The sequence below is a fragment of the Manis javanica genome, chromosome 11 (genome assembly GCF_040802235.1).
Source record: "Manis javanica isolate MJ-LG chromosome 11, MJ_LKY, whole genome shotgun sequence".
NCBI lineage: Eukaryota > Metazoa > Chordata > Mammalia > Pholidota > Manidae > Manis > Manis javanica.
In genome coordinates this window covers 114941620-114957028 of record NC_133166.1, presented here as the reverse complement: position 1 = coordinate 114957028, position 15409 = coordinate 114941620, and the positions used below count along the sequence as shown (strand labels likewise).

Below are 15409 nucleotides of genomic sequence, written 5' to 3'. Positions count from 1 at the left end.
CGAGGGTCAGAGAGGCTGCAGTGACCTGGGAGGAACCTGCACCAAAATCCGTGCCTGACACCAAGTCTGCACTCCCCAGCAAGCAGACGTCTGTCCTCAGCAGAGCAGGCTCCCAGCAGGCTCAAGAGCAACAACAATTTCACAGCAGCACGATAGGGAAAAGTGTTGTGTGCCAGAGTATGACACTGGGTCATATCCCTGGACTTAGCTTTTGCCTCAAGAGAGCAGGGAGTCTGGGGGGCCTCCATGCACCTGCTGGACACAGGGGGGCACCATGCAGCTGCCTCAGTCTCAGGTGGGTCAGGGGTCAGGGAAGGAGCTGTCAGGAGAGTTCCATGGTGGGATGGACTGGCCCAAAGCCAATATGTATTTTAAAACAATGAAAGACCATTTTAATTGTTTATAAAAATGGGCAGTCTCTAAAAAATGTCTATATACTCAGTGCCGGAGAACAGGCAATCCAGGAGGCTAATCAGGCCCGCACTGCTCATCCTTCGCTCGGTGGCCCCACTGACAGCACTGGGCCCCGGGACTCTTCAAAGGCAGCAGCCGGAGGCACAGCACTGGCGGCCGCTAGCTGCGCACCCTCAGTAGCCAAGAAGGCACAGGCCACCTACTGTGTACTAACAGAGGCCCATGGAAGTCAGTCACCAAATTCACAGATGGTGGAGTAGTGGGCAGCCACTAGAAGCGTGTAGAAAGAATAATGGCCTGGGGGAAGGCCTTCAACAAATACTGAATTTAAAAAGTAGAATAAGAATTCTATACAAAACTTAGGTTTGTATAGAAAACTCAAATTATGTCAAACTATTCAGAAAATAAAGAGGGAATGAAACCAAAGATTTAGAGTGGGTACAGGCAACACAGCACAGGGCTGGAGAGAGAGGGAGGGCTATGTGACCTTGGGCAGGTCTCTTAACCTTTGAGCTTCAGTTTCCTCATCTGAAAAATGGGGACAATCGGCACATTCACCCGACACACAGCGCAGCACGGTGGGCATCCTCAGCGTGCTAATTCTGAGGGGCGGGGCTCAATCCTTGTTATTTGCTCCTTAATTCTTAACAACCACCAGGTAAGGTTTTTGTGAGAAGTCAGCACCAGATCCCTGACCACATTCACTGCAGAGAAGAGTGAGCTGAGCTCATGGCCGCCCTGCTCTTCAGCAGCCGCCCGACGAAACATCTCAAAACACACAGGTGACACCCCTTCCCACCCTCCAGGCCATCTACAGCTCCTGGGCCTGTCCCGCGGAGCCCCGGCTCACTCGGTGATCTCCTCCGTGACCGTGTGCTCCACCTGCAGGCGGGAGTTGACCTCGATGAAGTAGTGCTTGCCGTGCTTGTCCACCAGGAACTCTGCGGTGCCAGCGTTCTCGTAGCCCACCTGTGGGGCGGCTGCGTGAGCCGGGGTGGGTGAGGCAGCCCCGAGGGGATCAGTCTCCCCCCAGGGCAGTGCCACAACAGAAGAGATGCAACAAGCCCTGCCCCAGGAGATGGCAGGCAGCCCACCAGCCCTACCCAGGGGGGCAAGTGCCAGAACCCATATCTGGGCCCTGCCTGGACGTCTCCCCAGGACTCCAAAGGGAGCCTCAGATGGCTACTAGTCTGGGGCCAGACATCAGCAGAAGCTCCCACCCACCCCCAACTGGGGCTCCTCCCCCTGGAGGCCTCCTTGGTTTGGGGCACAGGTCCTCTCCTGGACTTTTCTCATCTTTGCAAGATTTTCCAGAAAGTTCCCCTCCACTCCAACACCACCTCTGGCCATGACTCCAAGAGACATCATTTGCAAGGAACCAACCAATGATGATTCTAATTCAAAATTCAACCCTTATTCCAGTTTTACTTTGGTCCCACAAGACCACAAGCCAGATTTTAATCCACTCCCTCAAATCTGCTATGGAATGAGATGTGGCAGAAAGCAGGAAATAAGACCAAATTCCTCATATGACGTTACCAATTCTCAACTCTAAACTAGACCCTAATCAGCTCCTCTTATTAATTGTGGCTGCAGCCTCACTGCAGGGCACAAGCCCTGGTTTCAGTCTGGGGAAGGTACAGAACCTTCTGCTGTCATCTCTTCCAGAGGGCTGCTGAGGGCGTGCAGCTCTGGGAGCACAGCAGGACCAGGACCCTGGGCAGGCAGACAGGAACGGGGGCTCTCAGGCGGGGCTCCCATAGGGGGGCGGGGAGCCGGGCACAGGATGCTTGGACTCGAGTGGGGGTGGGGGTGGGAGGGCACAGAAGAGCGGGCAGCAGGACCCTGCTCCAGGTCTGGCCAAGGCAGGTGCTGGGCGGCCAGCCGCCATCTCCCACCTTCACCCACGCCCGAGGGCAGAGACTGGCAAAGGGAGGACCCTAAGAGCAAAGAGGTTGCAATAAATGTGATGAAGCAGGGACGTGAAGAATGAGCAAGGAAGAAACGCCACCATCATGTTTCCAAATCTGGGCAGAATCTGCTGAATCTCATGCCTGTTGTCCCGGGTGTGTTGGTGCCACACAGAGGCTCCACCTGTGGGAAAGGTGGGTGGGGCACAGCCGGCGGTCTCTCCCTGAGGGATCTTCGCAGCCTTTCTTGACTCTAGGCTTGGCCTCTGGGCCCAGCACCTCTGCCCTCACACAGTGAGGATGCCAAGGTCCCCTCCATCTTCCAAGAGGCTTCTTCCTCTGCCCCTCCTAGGGTCACTTTGTGGCCTTGCTCCCCAGGAGGTGTCCACACGGGGACCCCAGGGACCGCAGGCTATGAGGCCTGGGCCAGCAGAAGCTGGGAGCAAGCCTGTGGTCACTCTGACCCTGAGAGCCCCTGCCCTTCACCTGTTTAGCAAGTCTGACAGAGTCGCCGGTGAGCCGGGCCCGCAGCTGGGGGTCCAGGTGGGCAGCAGGGGCGATCTCGACCACCTTCTGGTGCCGCCGCTGGATGGAGCAGTCTCGTTCATACAAGTGCAGAACGTTCCCGTGCTGGTCCCCTGGGGTGGGAGGTAAACTGGGCTCAGCTTCTCCTGGGACCTAAATACCTGAATTCCCATCAGCCCCACACAACCACTGTGGCCAGTCAGTGCCCACCTCCAGCAGTGGGGGTAGCTAGAAAGAAGCTCCCACAACCAAGGCCCTGGGGCCCTGACCAGCCCGGGCCCCAGAGCCCTCCGCCCTGGGGGGGTTCCCGAGGGAGAGGCCCTGGAGCCATCCCAGAGGCCTGCTGCTGCCAGCCCTGAGATAAGCCTGCTCGGGCCCTGCCCCACACTGCAGGCGGCGGAACGCCCCCCACTCACCCAGGATCTGCACCTCAATGTGGCGTGGCTTCTCAATGAACTTCTCCACAAACAGTGCCCCGTTCCCAAAGGCGGCCAGAGCCTCTGAGTAGGCCCGGGTGTAGTTCTCCTCCAGCTCCTGGGGGGCAGGTGAGGGCCAAGCAGATGTTAAGCCCCATGGCTGTGCCTCACACTCTGCATGACCCTGCCCACCCCAGAACCCCACAGTCTGCTTTTTGGGGGCCCACAGCAGCCCAGCCAGGCTCCCAGCTCCGGGATTCTGCTCACCTCATAGCTGTGCACAACCCTCATGCCACGTCCCCCGCCTCCATAGGCAGCCTTGAAGATAATGGGGAAGCCGTAGGTATTGGAGAACTCATGGGCCTCGTGCAGGGACGTGATGGGGGCATCTGTGCCAGGGACCACAGGGACACCTGTAGAGAGACAGGCACACAGAGCTCTTTTACAAGCTGGAATCCCTGCCAAAAGCCACCAACCCCTTCCCGGGGTGGGCCCTCTTAGATAGCTGCACAGCCCCCATGGCTTGTCTGGCACACACCTGCAGCAATGGCGATGGCCCGGGCCTCCACCTTGTCTCCCATCTTGCGGACCACCTCTGGGCTTGGCCCAATGAACCGGACCCCGGCATCCTGGCAGGCCTGGGCGAAGTCTGCTCGCTCCGACAGGAACCCATAGCCAGGGTGCACTGCGTCCACATTGTTCTCCTGGGGGTGAGGGCCCAGAGAGTGGAGTACCCTCAAATTCTTTCACACAGGCCCTGACTAAACCCTACGACCCTTGCTCCTTCCCCACCTCACTTGCCATCCATCTATCTACCCATCCATCCAGTTAGTGTCATGGCCACGCATGGCACAGGGAAGGCACACGACCAAGGCCTGGCCCTCAAGAGACCCCCAGCCTGGCTTACCTTGGCCACCTTGATGATGTCTGGGATGTGCAAATAGGCCTGCACTGGGGCAAGACCGCGGCCAATGAGGTAGGCTTCGTCTGCTTTCTGCCGGTGCATCTGGCCTGTGTCCTGCTCCGAGTAGACAGCCACAGTGCGGATGCCCAGCTCTGTGCAGGCCCGGAACACGCGGATGGCGATCTCCCCTTGGGGGCAGAGGCATAGGGATGAGAACTTAGATTCCTGAGTCCTAAGAACAGCAGGCTGAAGGGTGGGGAGCTGGGTACAGTGCAGGGGCAGAAGAGAAAAGCTACGGCCGGGCTGGAGGCCTGGCTCTTCTCACAGGCCCCAGGGGCTCACCTCTGTTGGCCACCATGACTTTCTTGATGGGCTTGTACTCCAGACGCCGGACGTTTGGAGAGGCAGCAGGGGCAGTGGAGGTGCGGCGGATGCCCAGGACCCTCAGGCCCCCATGCACAGTCCGGAACTTCAGCATCTGAGGAGAAATCAGAGCCAGGTTAGAAGAGCCTCAGCACTGAGGGTGCCCGGGAAGAGCTGGGGTCCCCACAGCACTGCCACGTGAAAGCCAGCACCATGGCTGGCTCGGCTCCTCAATCCCTGGTCAAGCCCAGCATTCCTGGAGGGGGGGTGTGGGGCTGACTAGTCCTAGAGCAAGGCGCAAATGCAAACCTGGAGGGAACTGCATGCTTGCCCTATGCTCTAATACTCACCGTGGTTTTTATAGCACTTCAAGCTCTTAAAGCAATTTCAGAGGCTGACCAGAGTCCCTGGGTGACTACTTTGTGCATGTTGTCCTCTTCGATGCCCTCTGCCAGGCACAGTAGCCCTGTAGCCCCCCAAGGGTTCTGCCTGGCCAGGCAGTGAGGGCAACAGTGGATCTCTCAGGGAGCCACATCAACGTGCTGCCTTAGGAGGCGAAGCCTCTGCTCAGTTAAAACACAGATTTCTTCAAACATCAGTGGAAACCTTCCTTTCTACTGAGGGCTCCTTAAAGTGCAATAAACTTCAGATGCTATCCTGCTATCTCCCCTCTGACAGATCTCCTAGCAGCTGCCCTAATCCACTGGTATCAGCTTTCACTGGCACTGGGAGTGAGATTCTTTCCTGGCAGGGCAGCTGGAGCCACACGCCCTGGTAGTCAATAGCACACAGACCAGAGCACAGGCGTGGGGTGCCAATCGTGCCCGCCCTGGTCCTGGGCACCAAATGCTTGCTCTGTTCTGGGTCGCAGGTGGGATCTGCAGCCAGGACAATGGATAGAAAGAGCCCAAGCGACTGCAAACGATAATCAAGAAGAGGCAAAGGACTCCTTTAGGACAAGCACAGCGACAGAACAGTAAGGACAGATGGCTGGCGGACCGTTAGCGACACCTCGCCTGAAATCACGGCGGTCACATGAGAAGACTGAGGCTCCACTTTGCTTATTAAATTAGCAAGTGTTGTGAACAGTCAGAGTTGGTGCTGGAAAGGCCTGCGGGAGACAGACCCCCAAGGCCCAGTCTGGCTCTCAGGGCAGCTGTCTGCAAAGCCTGTCAAGAGCCTCTGAACCACAGGCACGCCTCAGAGACACTGCCGGCTCGGTTCCAGACCATGGCAATGAAGCAAAGTCGGCGAGGAAGCAAGGCCATGAGTGTCGGGGTTTCCCAGCGCATATGAAAGTTACGTTTACTCTATACTGTAGTCTGTTACTGTGCAGGAGTACTGGACCTAAAAAACAATGTATATACCTTGATTAAAAAATGCTTTGTTGAGTAGTGATTCTATAGCATCTTACTATGCTGATGGACAGTGACTGTAATGGGGTATGTGGGGGGGACTTGATGATAGGGGGAGTCTAGTAACCATAATGTTGCTCATGTAATTGTACATTAATAATATCAAAACTTTTAATAATGCTTTGTTGCTAAAAAGTGCTAACCATTATCTGAGTTTTCAGTGAGTCAAAATCACTGATCATGGGTCACTATAACAATATAATAATTAAGAAGTTTGAAATATTTCAAGAATTACCAAAATGTGACACAGAGACACAAAATGAGCAAATGTTTTTGGGAAAATGGCACCCATAGATTTGCTTGATGCAGGGTTACCACAAAACTTCAATGTGTGAAAACCACATTACTGCAAAGTGCAATAAAGCAAAGCACAATAAAATGAGGTATGCCTGTATTTATCCCCTTGGCCGGGTCAGTACCATCTAGAACTCCAACCTAAGGAAATACCCTAAAATGGGAACCAAAATGGATGCTTTTGAAAGATGTTCAAAGTACATTACTTACAACAGCAAATAATTACAAGCCACTTACAGACCCAACACTAGGGCATCTGTACAGACATTATATAACCATTGACCATAATTGTTTGTACATTTTTGATGACATGAGAAATGCTTATGATAGAAAGTGATGCCAAAGAAATTGTAAGATAAATCCCATGATCTTATCAAGTTTTTTTTAAGGCAAGGAGAACAACTGGGAGGAACTCTGCCGGCACGTCCCGCTGCTCATCCCTTTGTTCTGGAATTGGCACAGCCTCATTTTTGCCATCTTCTTTGTGCTTGCCTGTATGTTCTGTATTTTCTCCCCTGGGGATGTATTGATCATAATTACAAATCAAAATGAAGAAATATGCAGACGGGACAGGAAGACCTTTGGAGGGAAAAGCTAAGGGAGCCGCTGCCTTGTCCCTCTAGGTGAGGTCAAGGGCTCAGCTTGCACCCTATGCAACGATCTGCGATGAGTGGGGCTGCCTGCCCCCCGCCGTGCCCACAGACAGCAGGGCCACTGCTCCTTCCTTGCCCAGTCCCTCACAGGAGCCCGCCTACAGGGGGCAGCCTCACAGCTGGTGCCATGGCACCAAGATTCTCAAACCTCCAAGGAGGTTCCAACTATTCGCAGGGAAGTCCGACCCTTCCTCCCACCTGGGTGGGTTTACTCCTGCTACCACTTAGGCACCTACCCATTGTCCTGTGGGCAGACAGATCTTTGTGTCCCACCCCCATGCACTCCCCACTCCCTTTTCCTGTAAAGAAAGGGATGTCTGGAGTTTATGCCCACAGGGTGCATGCCAAGTGCCTCCTTAGCTCACAGTCAGGAACTGAGGGAGTCTGAAATACTCCACCCAGGGCCTTAGAGACTGTCCCACATGCATTCTTGCATTCGATATCCTAAAAACACTGTGACAGGAAGGGCTTCTGTGGCAGTCCCACTTTACAAACCAAGAGCCTGGGCTCTGGGCATGAGGGGCAGCCTCCAAATGCCCCAGAGTCCCAAGCTCTGCACAGAGAGAAGAGCAGGCCTGCACTTGACACCTGAGCAGACCAGGCCCTGGGACACAGCAGCTGCCAGACAGATGTTCATGAAAGCTAAAGGTCAGGGTCCTTGGGCTGAAATTAGAGCAGAGGGGAATGTGGGGGTAGAGAGCAGCCTTGTCTGCTGGCTGCCAGCCCAGCACAAGCCTGGAGTCTGCAGGCCTGGGTCTGCCCCCAGCCCTGCCTTCCGCAGCTGTAAGAGCTGAGTGCCTGACACCTCACCTCCTCATCTGTAAAACCAGGTGACACCACCCCCATATGTAAAATTGGGGAACCTCAGTGGGTCCTCCTGGGCATCACTGAGCCCTAGCACCCTAAACGCAGCACGGTGGGATAAACGCAGGCAGCGATCCCTATCTTTCCACTGGCCTTCCACCAGACAAACGAGCGCAGGAGCAGGAAGGCATCTCGCCACCACTGGGCTGCCACGCCCTGTGCCCACCTCTCATTCCTGCCAGGCCACAGCCACCACCCTCGACCTTGCTCAACTGCGCCCACAGGAGCCCTGCACTGATCTGCGGGGACCAGAAGGTGAGGTGTGGGGGGTTGCACCCTCCCTGGACCACTTACCCTGCCACCAGCCCAGCACCTGCAACTGCTTCTGCCCAGGGAGGCCGCAGCTGTTGTTCTGTCTGTGGTCACTGGCCTGGGAGACAAAGTTCACAGGCCCCAGACTGCTGGAGGCCTGGGTGGCGGCCAAGGCTGGAATCAGGGGAATGGGTGCTCTGGGGCCCGGGTGGTATGGGCCAGAAGGGGAGGCGGGGTCAAGCTGGAGGCAGGTGCTACCCAGCTCAAAGCCTGCTGCCTTGCCCCCCAGTTGCAGAGCAACTGTGAGGGGAGTGATCTGAGGCAGGAGACCAGCCCACGGAGGGCCAGCAGACTCCCAATTGATTTAGGACCTGCTGCCACTTGAGGTTCAAGGCACAGAAACGCAGGCAGAGAGGGACCTGGGGAGGCTAATCAGGTGGGGCTCTCTTGTGGGTTACGGGGGCAAGGTCACATGCTCCTCAGAGCCAGGCACAGCCTTGCAAGCTCAGTTCATGGCTTAGTCAACCCCCCACCCCCCACCAGTGCCAGGCTTGGGACCCAAGGACACATAGATGAAATAAAATCCCACCTCTTTCCCAGTACACCTCCACCCATCTGGGCACCCAGCCTTCCCTCTTGTCAAATCCCACCCATTCCAGACCTGAAACCCAGGGGGTTTGGAAGCCTGGGGCTTCCAAGCCTTCCAGAATCAACATCAGCTTAGGGAAAAGCCACAGGTCAGCCATGAATGGCCACAGAGCCCTCCCCTCCAGGGGCAGGACCTTGCGGGCTGTGATGAGTTCGCTCTGGGTACGTCGAGGTTGAGGGGTCTGGAACGGGCCAAAGTTTAGGAGCAGATTCCCACTGCTCCCTAAATCCCCCCCATCCCTCAACCCTGGGGAAGGACAGGCCCCTGCGCAGTGCTTGGGGCGGAGGTGGCAGGAAGCCATGCTGGTGGAGACACTGGTGAGAACCATCAGTAGAAGCAGGACACCTAAGGTGGGAGCAGTGGATGGTGGGAAGGCCTCTGGGCACCAGACTCCCTCTTGGAGGGCTCTGGCATTAAAGGGGACCCCTGCCCTGACAGCAAGTCCTGGCATCCTGGAGTGACCTGAGTGCCAGCTTCTCTTCACAGTGGCACTTCCCAAAGAAGAGCCCCTGGAGTGCTGGCCTTCCCTCAGGCACTGCTCCAGGTGGCATCCCGGCCCGCCTCACACCAGGGTAGAGAATGGGTGGCAGCACCAGTCACTTGTGAGCAGACTGGTACTGGGCCCAGGCTCCCACCATGGGTTTTTGGTTGGTAAATGGTAACCAAAACGTCCTCATTGACAGTTTGGCTGAGAATCTTAAAACTCCAAAGGCCTCACTGACCCACCTGGTACCTTGGGAAGTCCCTATTCTGTCACTTTAGCTGACCCTGCCTGAGCGAGCTGCAGCCCTTCAGCAAGGGAGGCTGCTCTCCCACGCAGGGCGCCGTCTGTTAGACCGCCCCCAATAGGAGAGGCCCCTCGGGGGCTGCAGGAGTGCGGCAGCCTCGGTTCCCTGCTTGGTGCTGGTGATGCCCGTGAGCAATAACCTCCTTTTCTGACCTCAGAGGTGGGCGAGATGGTGAGTAAGAGAAAAGCAAGCACTATGACCCAAAGAGGCCTTACCCTGGTTTCCTCTCCAGAGAGCTGACACCCTGAGAGAGGCTGTTGGCTATTTTTTGCAAATGCCAGCTGATGGATCCCCTTCCTTGGCTTCAGGTTGTGCATTAGAGACAGGGAATATGATGGCTTTGACTCTCGCTTGGGGCCCATAAACAATGCCTTGCCAGCAAGAATGGGCACAGGGAAGCAGGGAGTGTCTGAAACACCTGTTTTCTCCCCTGCTGCCTCTCAGCATGACTTCACAGACAGTTTCTACTTCTCTTCAAGCTTCAATTTTCTCCTCCAACAATGGATCAACAGGCTCAGCATTCTCCTTCCAGAAGCAGTGATGACAATCAAGTCGGGAAGGTGCCTACAGCCACCTGTGGAGCGAGGCAGGAGGCGGCGTCAACACCGTCCGCTCAGTCCTGATGATCGGCGCCCGCCGCTTCTGCAGTGTCCAGCACTCAGCACGCTCCGCCTACGTGCCAGGCTGGAGCTGGCCGGAGGGGACAAGCGGTGGCACCTAGGCAGAGCCTCCTCTCTCCGAGGCACAGGGCTGCGAGTGGGTGCTCCGCAGTGCTGACTCGGGCCCCCCCCCCATCTAACTCTCTTCACTGATAAGGAACCAGGAGCGGTGGGATTAAGTATGGCCATGGCCACCTAGCAGGGCCCGTGGTGAGCCAGCTGGTATGCCTCTGACCCACTGGGGTCTATGGGGTCATTACCCAACTAAAGGAATCAGCTGTGGCTTTCATCAGAAGCAGTGTGACAGGCACCTGGAAACCAAAAACCCAAACACCCACTTTTGATTAAAACCGTGCTGGCAGCTTGAAACCCAGCAGAGCCACCAGTGCCCTCCGCACTCCCACTGGAAAGCAGACTGACAGGGCTGGCGATCGTGGGTCCCCAGTAAACTAGGGTAGTTTCAATTTATCCAATAACTCGTTAAATGTCACTAGAAGTCCCACTACTTCAAACCTAAGCAACGTCTCCCAGGCTGTGTCTTGCAACCAGGAGCGGCACAATGTCAGGCCATCACTGTCCATGTTTATGGCCACGGTACTCAGTGTGCTGTGCTCCCAGCAGAGCAGTGCTGTGGGGATCAGGGTAGGACAGCGATCTGCATGGCTGCTGTAGTCTAGCAGCAGGCCCTGGAACGTTCCTTTGAAAATTTGTACTGCTCCACCCAAAATACCACTGTTCTTCCTACAGCATCTTCCACAGCCTCAGAGGGCAGCTGTGGGCAGGAGGCACAGAGGAAGGGAAAGCTCGGCCCTGCGTCTGCACGGCTGGCTGATGTGTCAGCTTTGGAAGCCCACCGTGTGGCCTGCCAGCCCCAAGTCTCTCAGCGTGTCCATCTCAGAGGTGCGCCTGAGAGCAGCCAGAGGGGTGAGAAGGGAGAGCCAATCAGAAACGGGCCAAATTAACTATCACCAGTGAGGCTCCTAACCATCTACTTCCTATCTCCCCAGCACCAGCACCCCTCAGGCTCCATGCCCGCCCTCAGCCTCCTCAGCAGCTGCCAGCAACAGCAGGTCAGAACCAGAAGGAAGGAGTTTTTGGCAGAGGCAGCCTCTGACGGATGGGCCGCTCAGGAGCCCCCCCACCCAGCCCCAGCAGCTCTGTGCTGTCCTAAACGGGTCCACTGGGCGACCCAGGGCTGGAAGCCAATGGGAACAGGGGAAAGGAAAAGAATGCACCTGACTTTATGGGCTACAGCAGCCGATATCAAAGCGCCCAAGAGAGGACAGACCAGGGCTGGGACTTCTGGGTGGTGGGAGCTGAAGGGAGTGCACGAGAGACACTGGAGGTGACAGAGGAAGAGGAAAAGCTACGGAGGGAAAGAAGGAGAGGCGGAGTGGAGACAGCTCCCGGGCGGGGGCAGCACAGCTGACGCTCCGTGCCTGTGCATCCAGGCCCCACCAGGGTGGCTCCGTGTCACCCCTGACAGCCCCTGGTTTAAGATGGGGCAGGGACACAGCCGTGACATGGGCACCTGGCACTGGGAGGAGATCTGTGGGCCCAGACAGAGGAGGAGCAGAGAAAGGAGGAGAGTGAGAGGTGAGGGGTGAGGGGTGATCAGGGCCTGCTGGGCAGTGGCCGGGAAATAAAGCCACAGGCACACCTTGGAGATACTTTGGGTTCGGTTCCAGACCACAGCAATAAAATGAACATCTCAATAAAGCAAGTCAACTGACTGTTCTGGTTTCCCAGTGCATATAAAAGTTACGTTTACTCTGTGCTATATAGTCTTTTAAGTGCACTGTAGCAGCATTATGTCTAAAAAACAATGCATACCTTAATTTAAAAACTTCATTATAAAAAGTGCTAACCACCACCTGAGCTTTCCGCAAGTCATGATCACTGCTCACAGATCACCCTAACAAATATCATTGTCATGAAAACATTTGAAATATTGAGAAAATCACCAAAATGTGACAGAGACAGGAAGTGAGCAAATGCTGTTGGGAAAATGCCACCTGGAGGTAAGTCTAACGCAGGGTTGCCACAAATCTTCAATTTGTAAAACATGCGGTATCTGAAAAGTGCAATGAAGCGAGGCGCGCCCGTGCAGGGCCAGGGAGGGCAGGGAGGATTCCAGGGTGAACACTGCCCCCTGGTGCAAAAGGAGCCTCCTGCCGACCTGGGCACCAGCCCAAGAGCCAGACCGGCTGGGCAGGGCTCACTGTGGGAAGGCCACCGCCCCTAAGTTCTCCACCTGCTCTAGGACTCGCTCAAGAAGACACCCCCACCTCCTCAGCCCCCTCAGCTGTCACTGTCTCTGCCACATACTGCCCTCCTGCTTGTGGGGGCGCCCTATGGGTTCCTGTCTGTGTCCTAGGGAAGAAGCATGTAATGTTATAATGATTTGATGACCTGTCTCACCAGATGCTGAGGAGATAGGGTCTTTGACCTGCCTAGCACCCTGCACAGTGCCTGATGCTGAAATTAAGTGTCTGGGGAATAAATGAATGAATGAGTGAGTGAATTTTCCAGGCCACATGAGTCTGCTGAGTAATGTGAGTCCAGAAATATGCTGGAGCCTTGGGCAAAGATTAATAAGGCCTGGCTCCTCCCCAGAGCTGCATCCACAAGTCAGTGGGCACACCAGCATCCTTACCCATAGACTGAGCCCAAAGTGTGGACAAGGGAAGTCAAAAGTGCCTCCCAAGCTGAGGGTGAGAGCCAGGGGTGCATTTCAGGGCTAAGCAGGGTGACAGGCACTAAAGACTCAATTTCAAATGTTGGATGGACAAACAATGCTTTGTGGCCGGGGGAGGCACCAGACCACAGTAGGCAGGCAGGCGGTCCAGGGAGGCTCCCGGCCCCTCCCAGCACACCCACTGCAGCGGGAGAGCAGCACGGGCCCTCCTCCCCTCTTCCTCAGAAGAGCCAGAGTGGTCCCTGTAAAGCGCACCTGTCTCCTCCCCTGCCTGGTCTTTGGTCACATCCCTGGACACGGAGGGTGCAGCCCGCCCCAGTGCTGCGTGTGTGCAGTTCTAAGTTTACCCCAGTTCTGAGGTGGCAAGAAAGCAGATGGCCAGTGTATGGGCTGAACCGCGTCCCCTGAAGGGATATGTGGAGGTCCCAACCTCAGAATGTGACCTTAGTTGGAAATAGGGTCTTTACAGAGGCAATCTTTGAAAATGAGGTCTAGGGTGGGCTCTAATCCAGTATGCTTGGTGTTCTTATATAGAGGAGAAATTTGGACACAAAGACATATAGAGGGAAGACAATGTGAAGACACAGGGAAGGAGACGGCCTTGAGTGGAGAGACACATCTACAAGCCAAGGATTGCTGGAAAACACCAGAAGTTGGAGGAGATAAGGAAGGACCCTCCCCTAGAGCTGTCTGAGTGAGCATGGCTCTCCCGACAGTTTAATTCTGGAATTCTGACCTCCAGACTGGAAGACAATAAATCTCGGTTGTAAACTCCCATTTTGGGTACTTTGCTATGGCAGCCCTAGGTCACTAATAGGACCAGATTCCCCAAAACGACCAGACCCTAAACCCAGGGGCAGGGAGCGCAGGGTGGTAAAAATGTCCCCTTCTCTCCTGCTCATCCTGATGCAGCCGCAGCGGGGGCCTTCAGAGCATGGAGCTACTCAGGACTGTGAAAAGCAGTTGCTTGGGCCAGGAAGACTGCGCATGTACACAGCACGCAGCTGTTTGGACAGCCGGCAGTCAGCAGGACGACCTCTGGAAGCCACCAGGGACCATCTTCCAGAACAAGGAGGAAGGAGGGAAGCGTTCTGGCGTGGGGACAGCTGGAGCAAAGGCGAAAGCACACAGCCTGCTGCGTGGCCACCGAGGTGGGGGGCAGGGAGTGAAGGTGCTCAGGAGGAAACCACGGGCAGACACGAGACACCGGGCCGGCTGCACCCTCCAGTCCAGGGATGCGACCAAAGACCAGGCAGGGGAGGAGACAGGTGTGCTTTAGAGGGACCACTCTGGCCGTTCTGAGGAAGCTGATTCTGAGGAGTGGAGGAGGATGCTCTGACGTAGGCAGAAGGTGAGGACTTAGGACACAGGTCAGGGCAATATCACCAGCACCTGTTAGATGAGGAGGGAAGAAGCCACAGGTGAGCATGACTCTGCTCCTGATCTAAGGGAAGGGTGGAGGGCGAGGACGTCAAGTTAAAGGGCACAGAAGCAGACATAGGTAGAAACCTGCAAGCTCTATTCTGACCCTGGTGAGCCTGAGTTAACCGCAGGCTCTCAGGCTGGGCAGGGCAAACCAGCCACTGGGGTCTAGCGTTGAGGGAGAGATCTGAGCAGGAGAGGGAACGAGTTATCTCCAGCCCAGAGCGATGCCCAGGGATGGGCCAAGGCTGTGGGAGTGTCATGAAAGCCGAGGATTTGAGGAGCCATCATCACTGAAGGCAGCAGAGCTGCAGTATGGAATAAAAAAGCAGCCACCATATTCAGCAGCAAGGTGGCCACTTGTGGCCGTAGTGGTGGCTCAGAAAGGTGGGGGTGAAGGTGAGGGCCGGAGTCAGCGAGAGTGAGTTAGTCTCCAGTGCAAGCTCCCAGGTTTGGGCAAGGACTTCCAGAGCACTTAGAAGAGAAGGGCAGGATGAGCGAGGGTACCAGGATCAAGGAGTCTTCTTTCTTTCAATAAAACATTTAAAAACTACAGATGGCACAGCTGGTAATATAAGACCCATGGGTCCTGAATAAACCAATGTCCCTATGCTGATAGATTTGCTTCATGTCTTACACTAAGAATTGGGACTGGTGAAATGTAGTGGATCTGACACAGGGGTTCATTCCTATCCCCCTCTGAAATCCCACTAAAATATTGGCAAAACGGTGTGTTTCAGAGAGCACAAGCCTGCAAGGACACAGAATGGGAAAGCCAAGGCAGCAGATAAGAGCGGTCAATCACACCGTCTGATGGACAGCGCGTGGACATGGCAACCACGGGGCGGGTGGGGAATGCACAGGAGAAGGCACAGAGCAAGTGAATCTAGGCTGCAAGCTCCCAGGAGTTCAGAATTTAGTAGTTCCGGTGCCTCTGAAGGTGGGGCAGCAACCAGAAGGCTGGATGAAGTCTGTGCACGTGAAAGCTCCAGACCTGTCTCCCACCACATGTGGCCAGGAGAACCCCCAACCCCAGCAGAACCGGGAACAGCAAACAACCCGTGGCCCCCCCCTCAAATGCTGGTGCAGCTCCTGGAGCCCTCTGTAGTCACCCCCAAATCCTCCAGATGGCACCACGTGCTGCTCGAAGTGTCAGCAGGTAGGTATACGGGTCAGCTTCTGC

General features: G+C 55.6%; 1 protein-coding gene across 16 annotated transcripts in view; it reads right to left on the bottom strand.

Moving 5' to 3' along the window:
• The window catches only part of PC (pyruvate carboxylase), a 112715-nt gene that overhangs the window by 17448 nt on the left and 79858 nt on the right, over positions 1-15409 (bottom strand). For 9 of the 16 annotated variants that reach the window (XM_036995780.2, XM_073217507.1, XM_036995785.2 and 6 more), the window contains 7 exons: positions 4512-4647; positions 4173-4357; positions 3804-3969; positions 3533-3678; positions 3266-3383; positions 2811-2962; positions 1265-1383 (listed from right to left, as the gene is read on the bottom strand). In XM_036995780.2, coding sequence (XP_036851675.2) covers positions 1265-1383; positions 2811-2962; positions 3266-3383; positions 3533-3678; positions 3804-3969; positions 4173-4357; positions 4512-4647 — 1022 coding nt within the window. Of the gene's footprint in view, positions 1-1264; positions 1384-2810; positions 2963-3265; positions 3384-3532; positions 3679-3803; positions 3970-4172; positions 4358-4511; positions 4648-8052; positions 8129-9662; positions 9842-9865; positions 10022-15409 lie in introns of those variants that run through there. The other 7 variants (XM_036995781.2, XM_036995783.2, XM_073217502.1 and 4 more) reach the window with 3 other exon arrangements.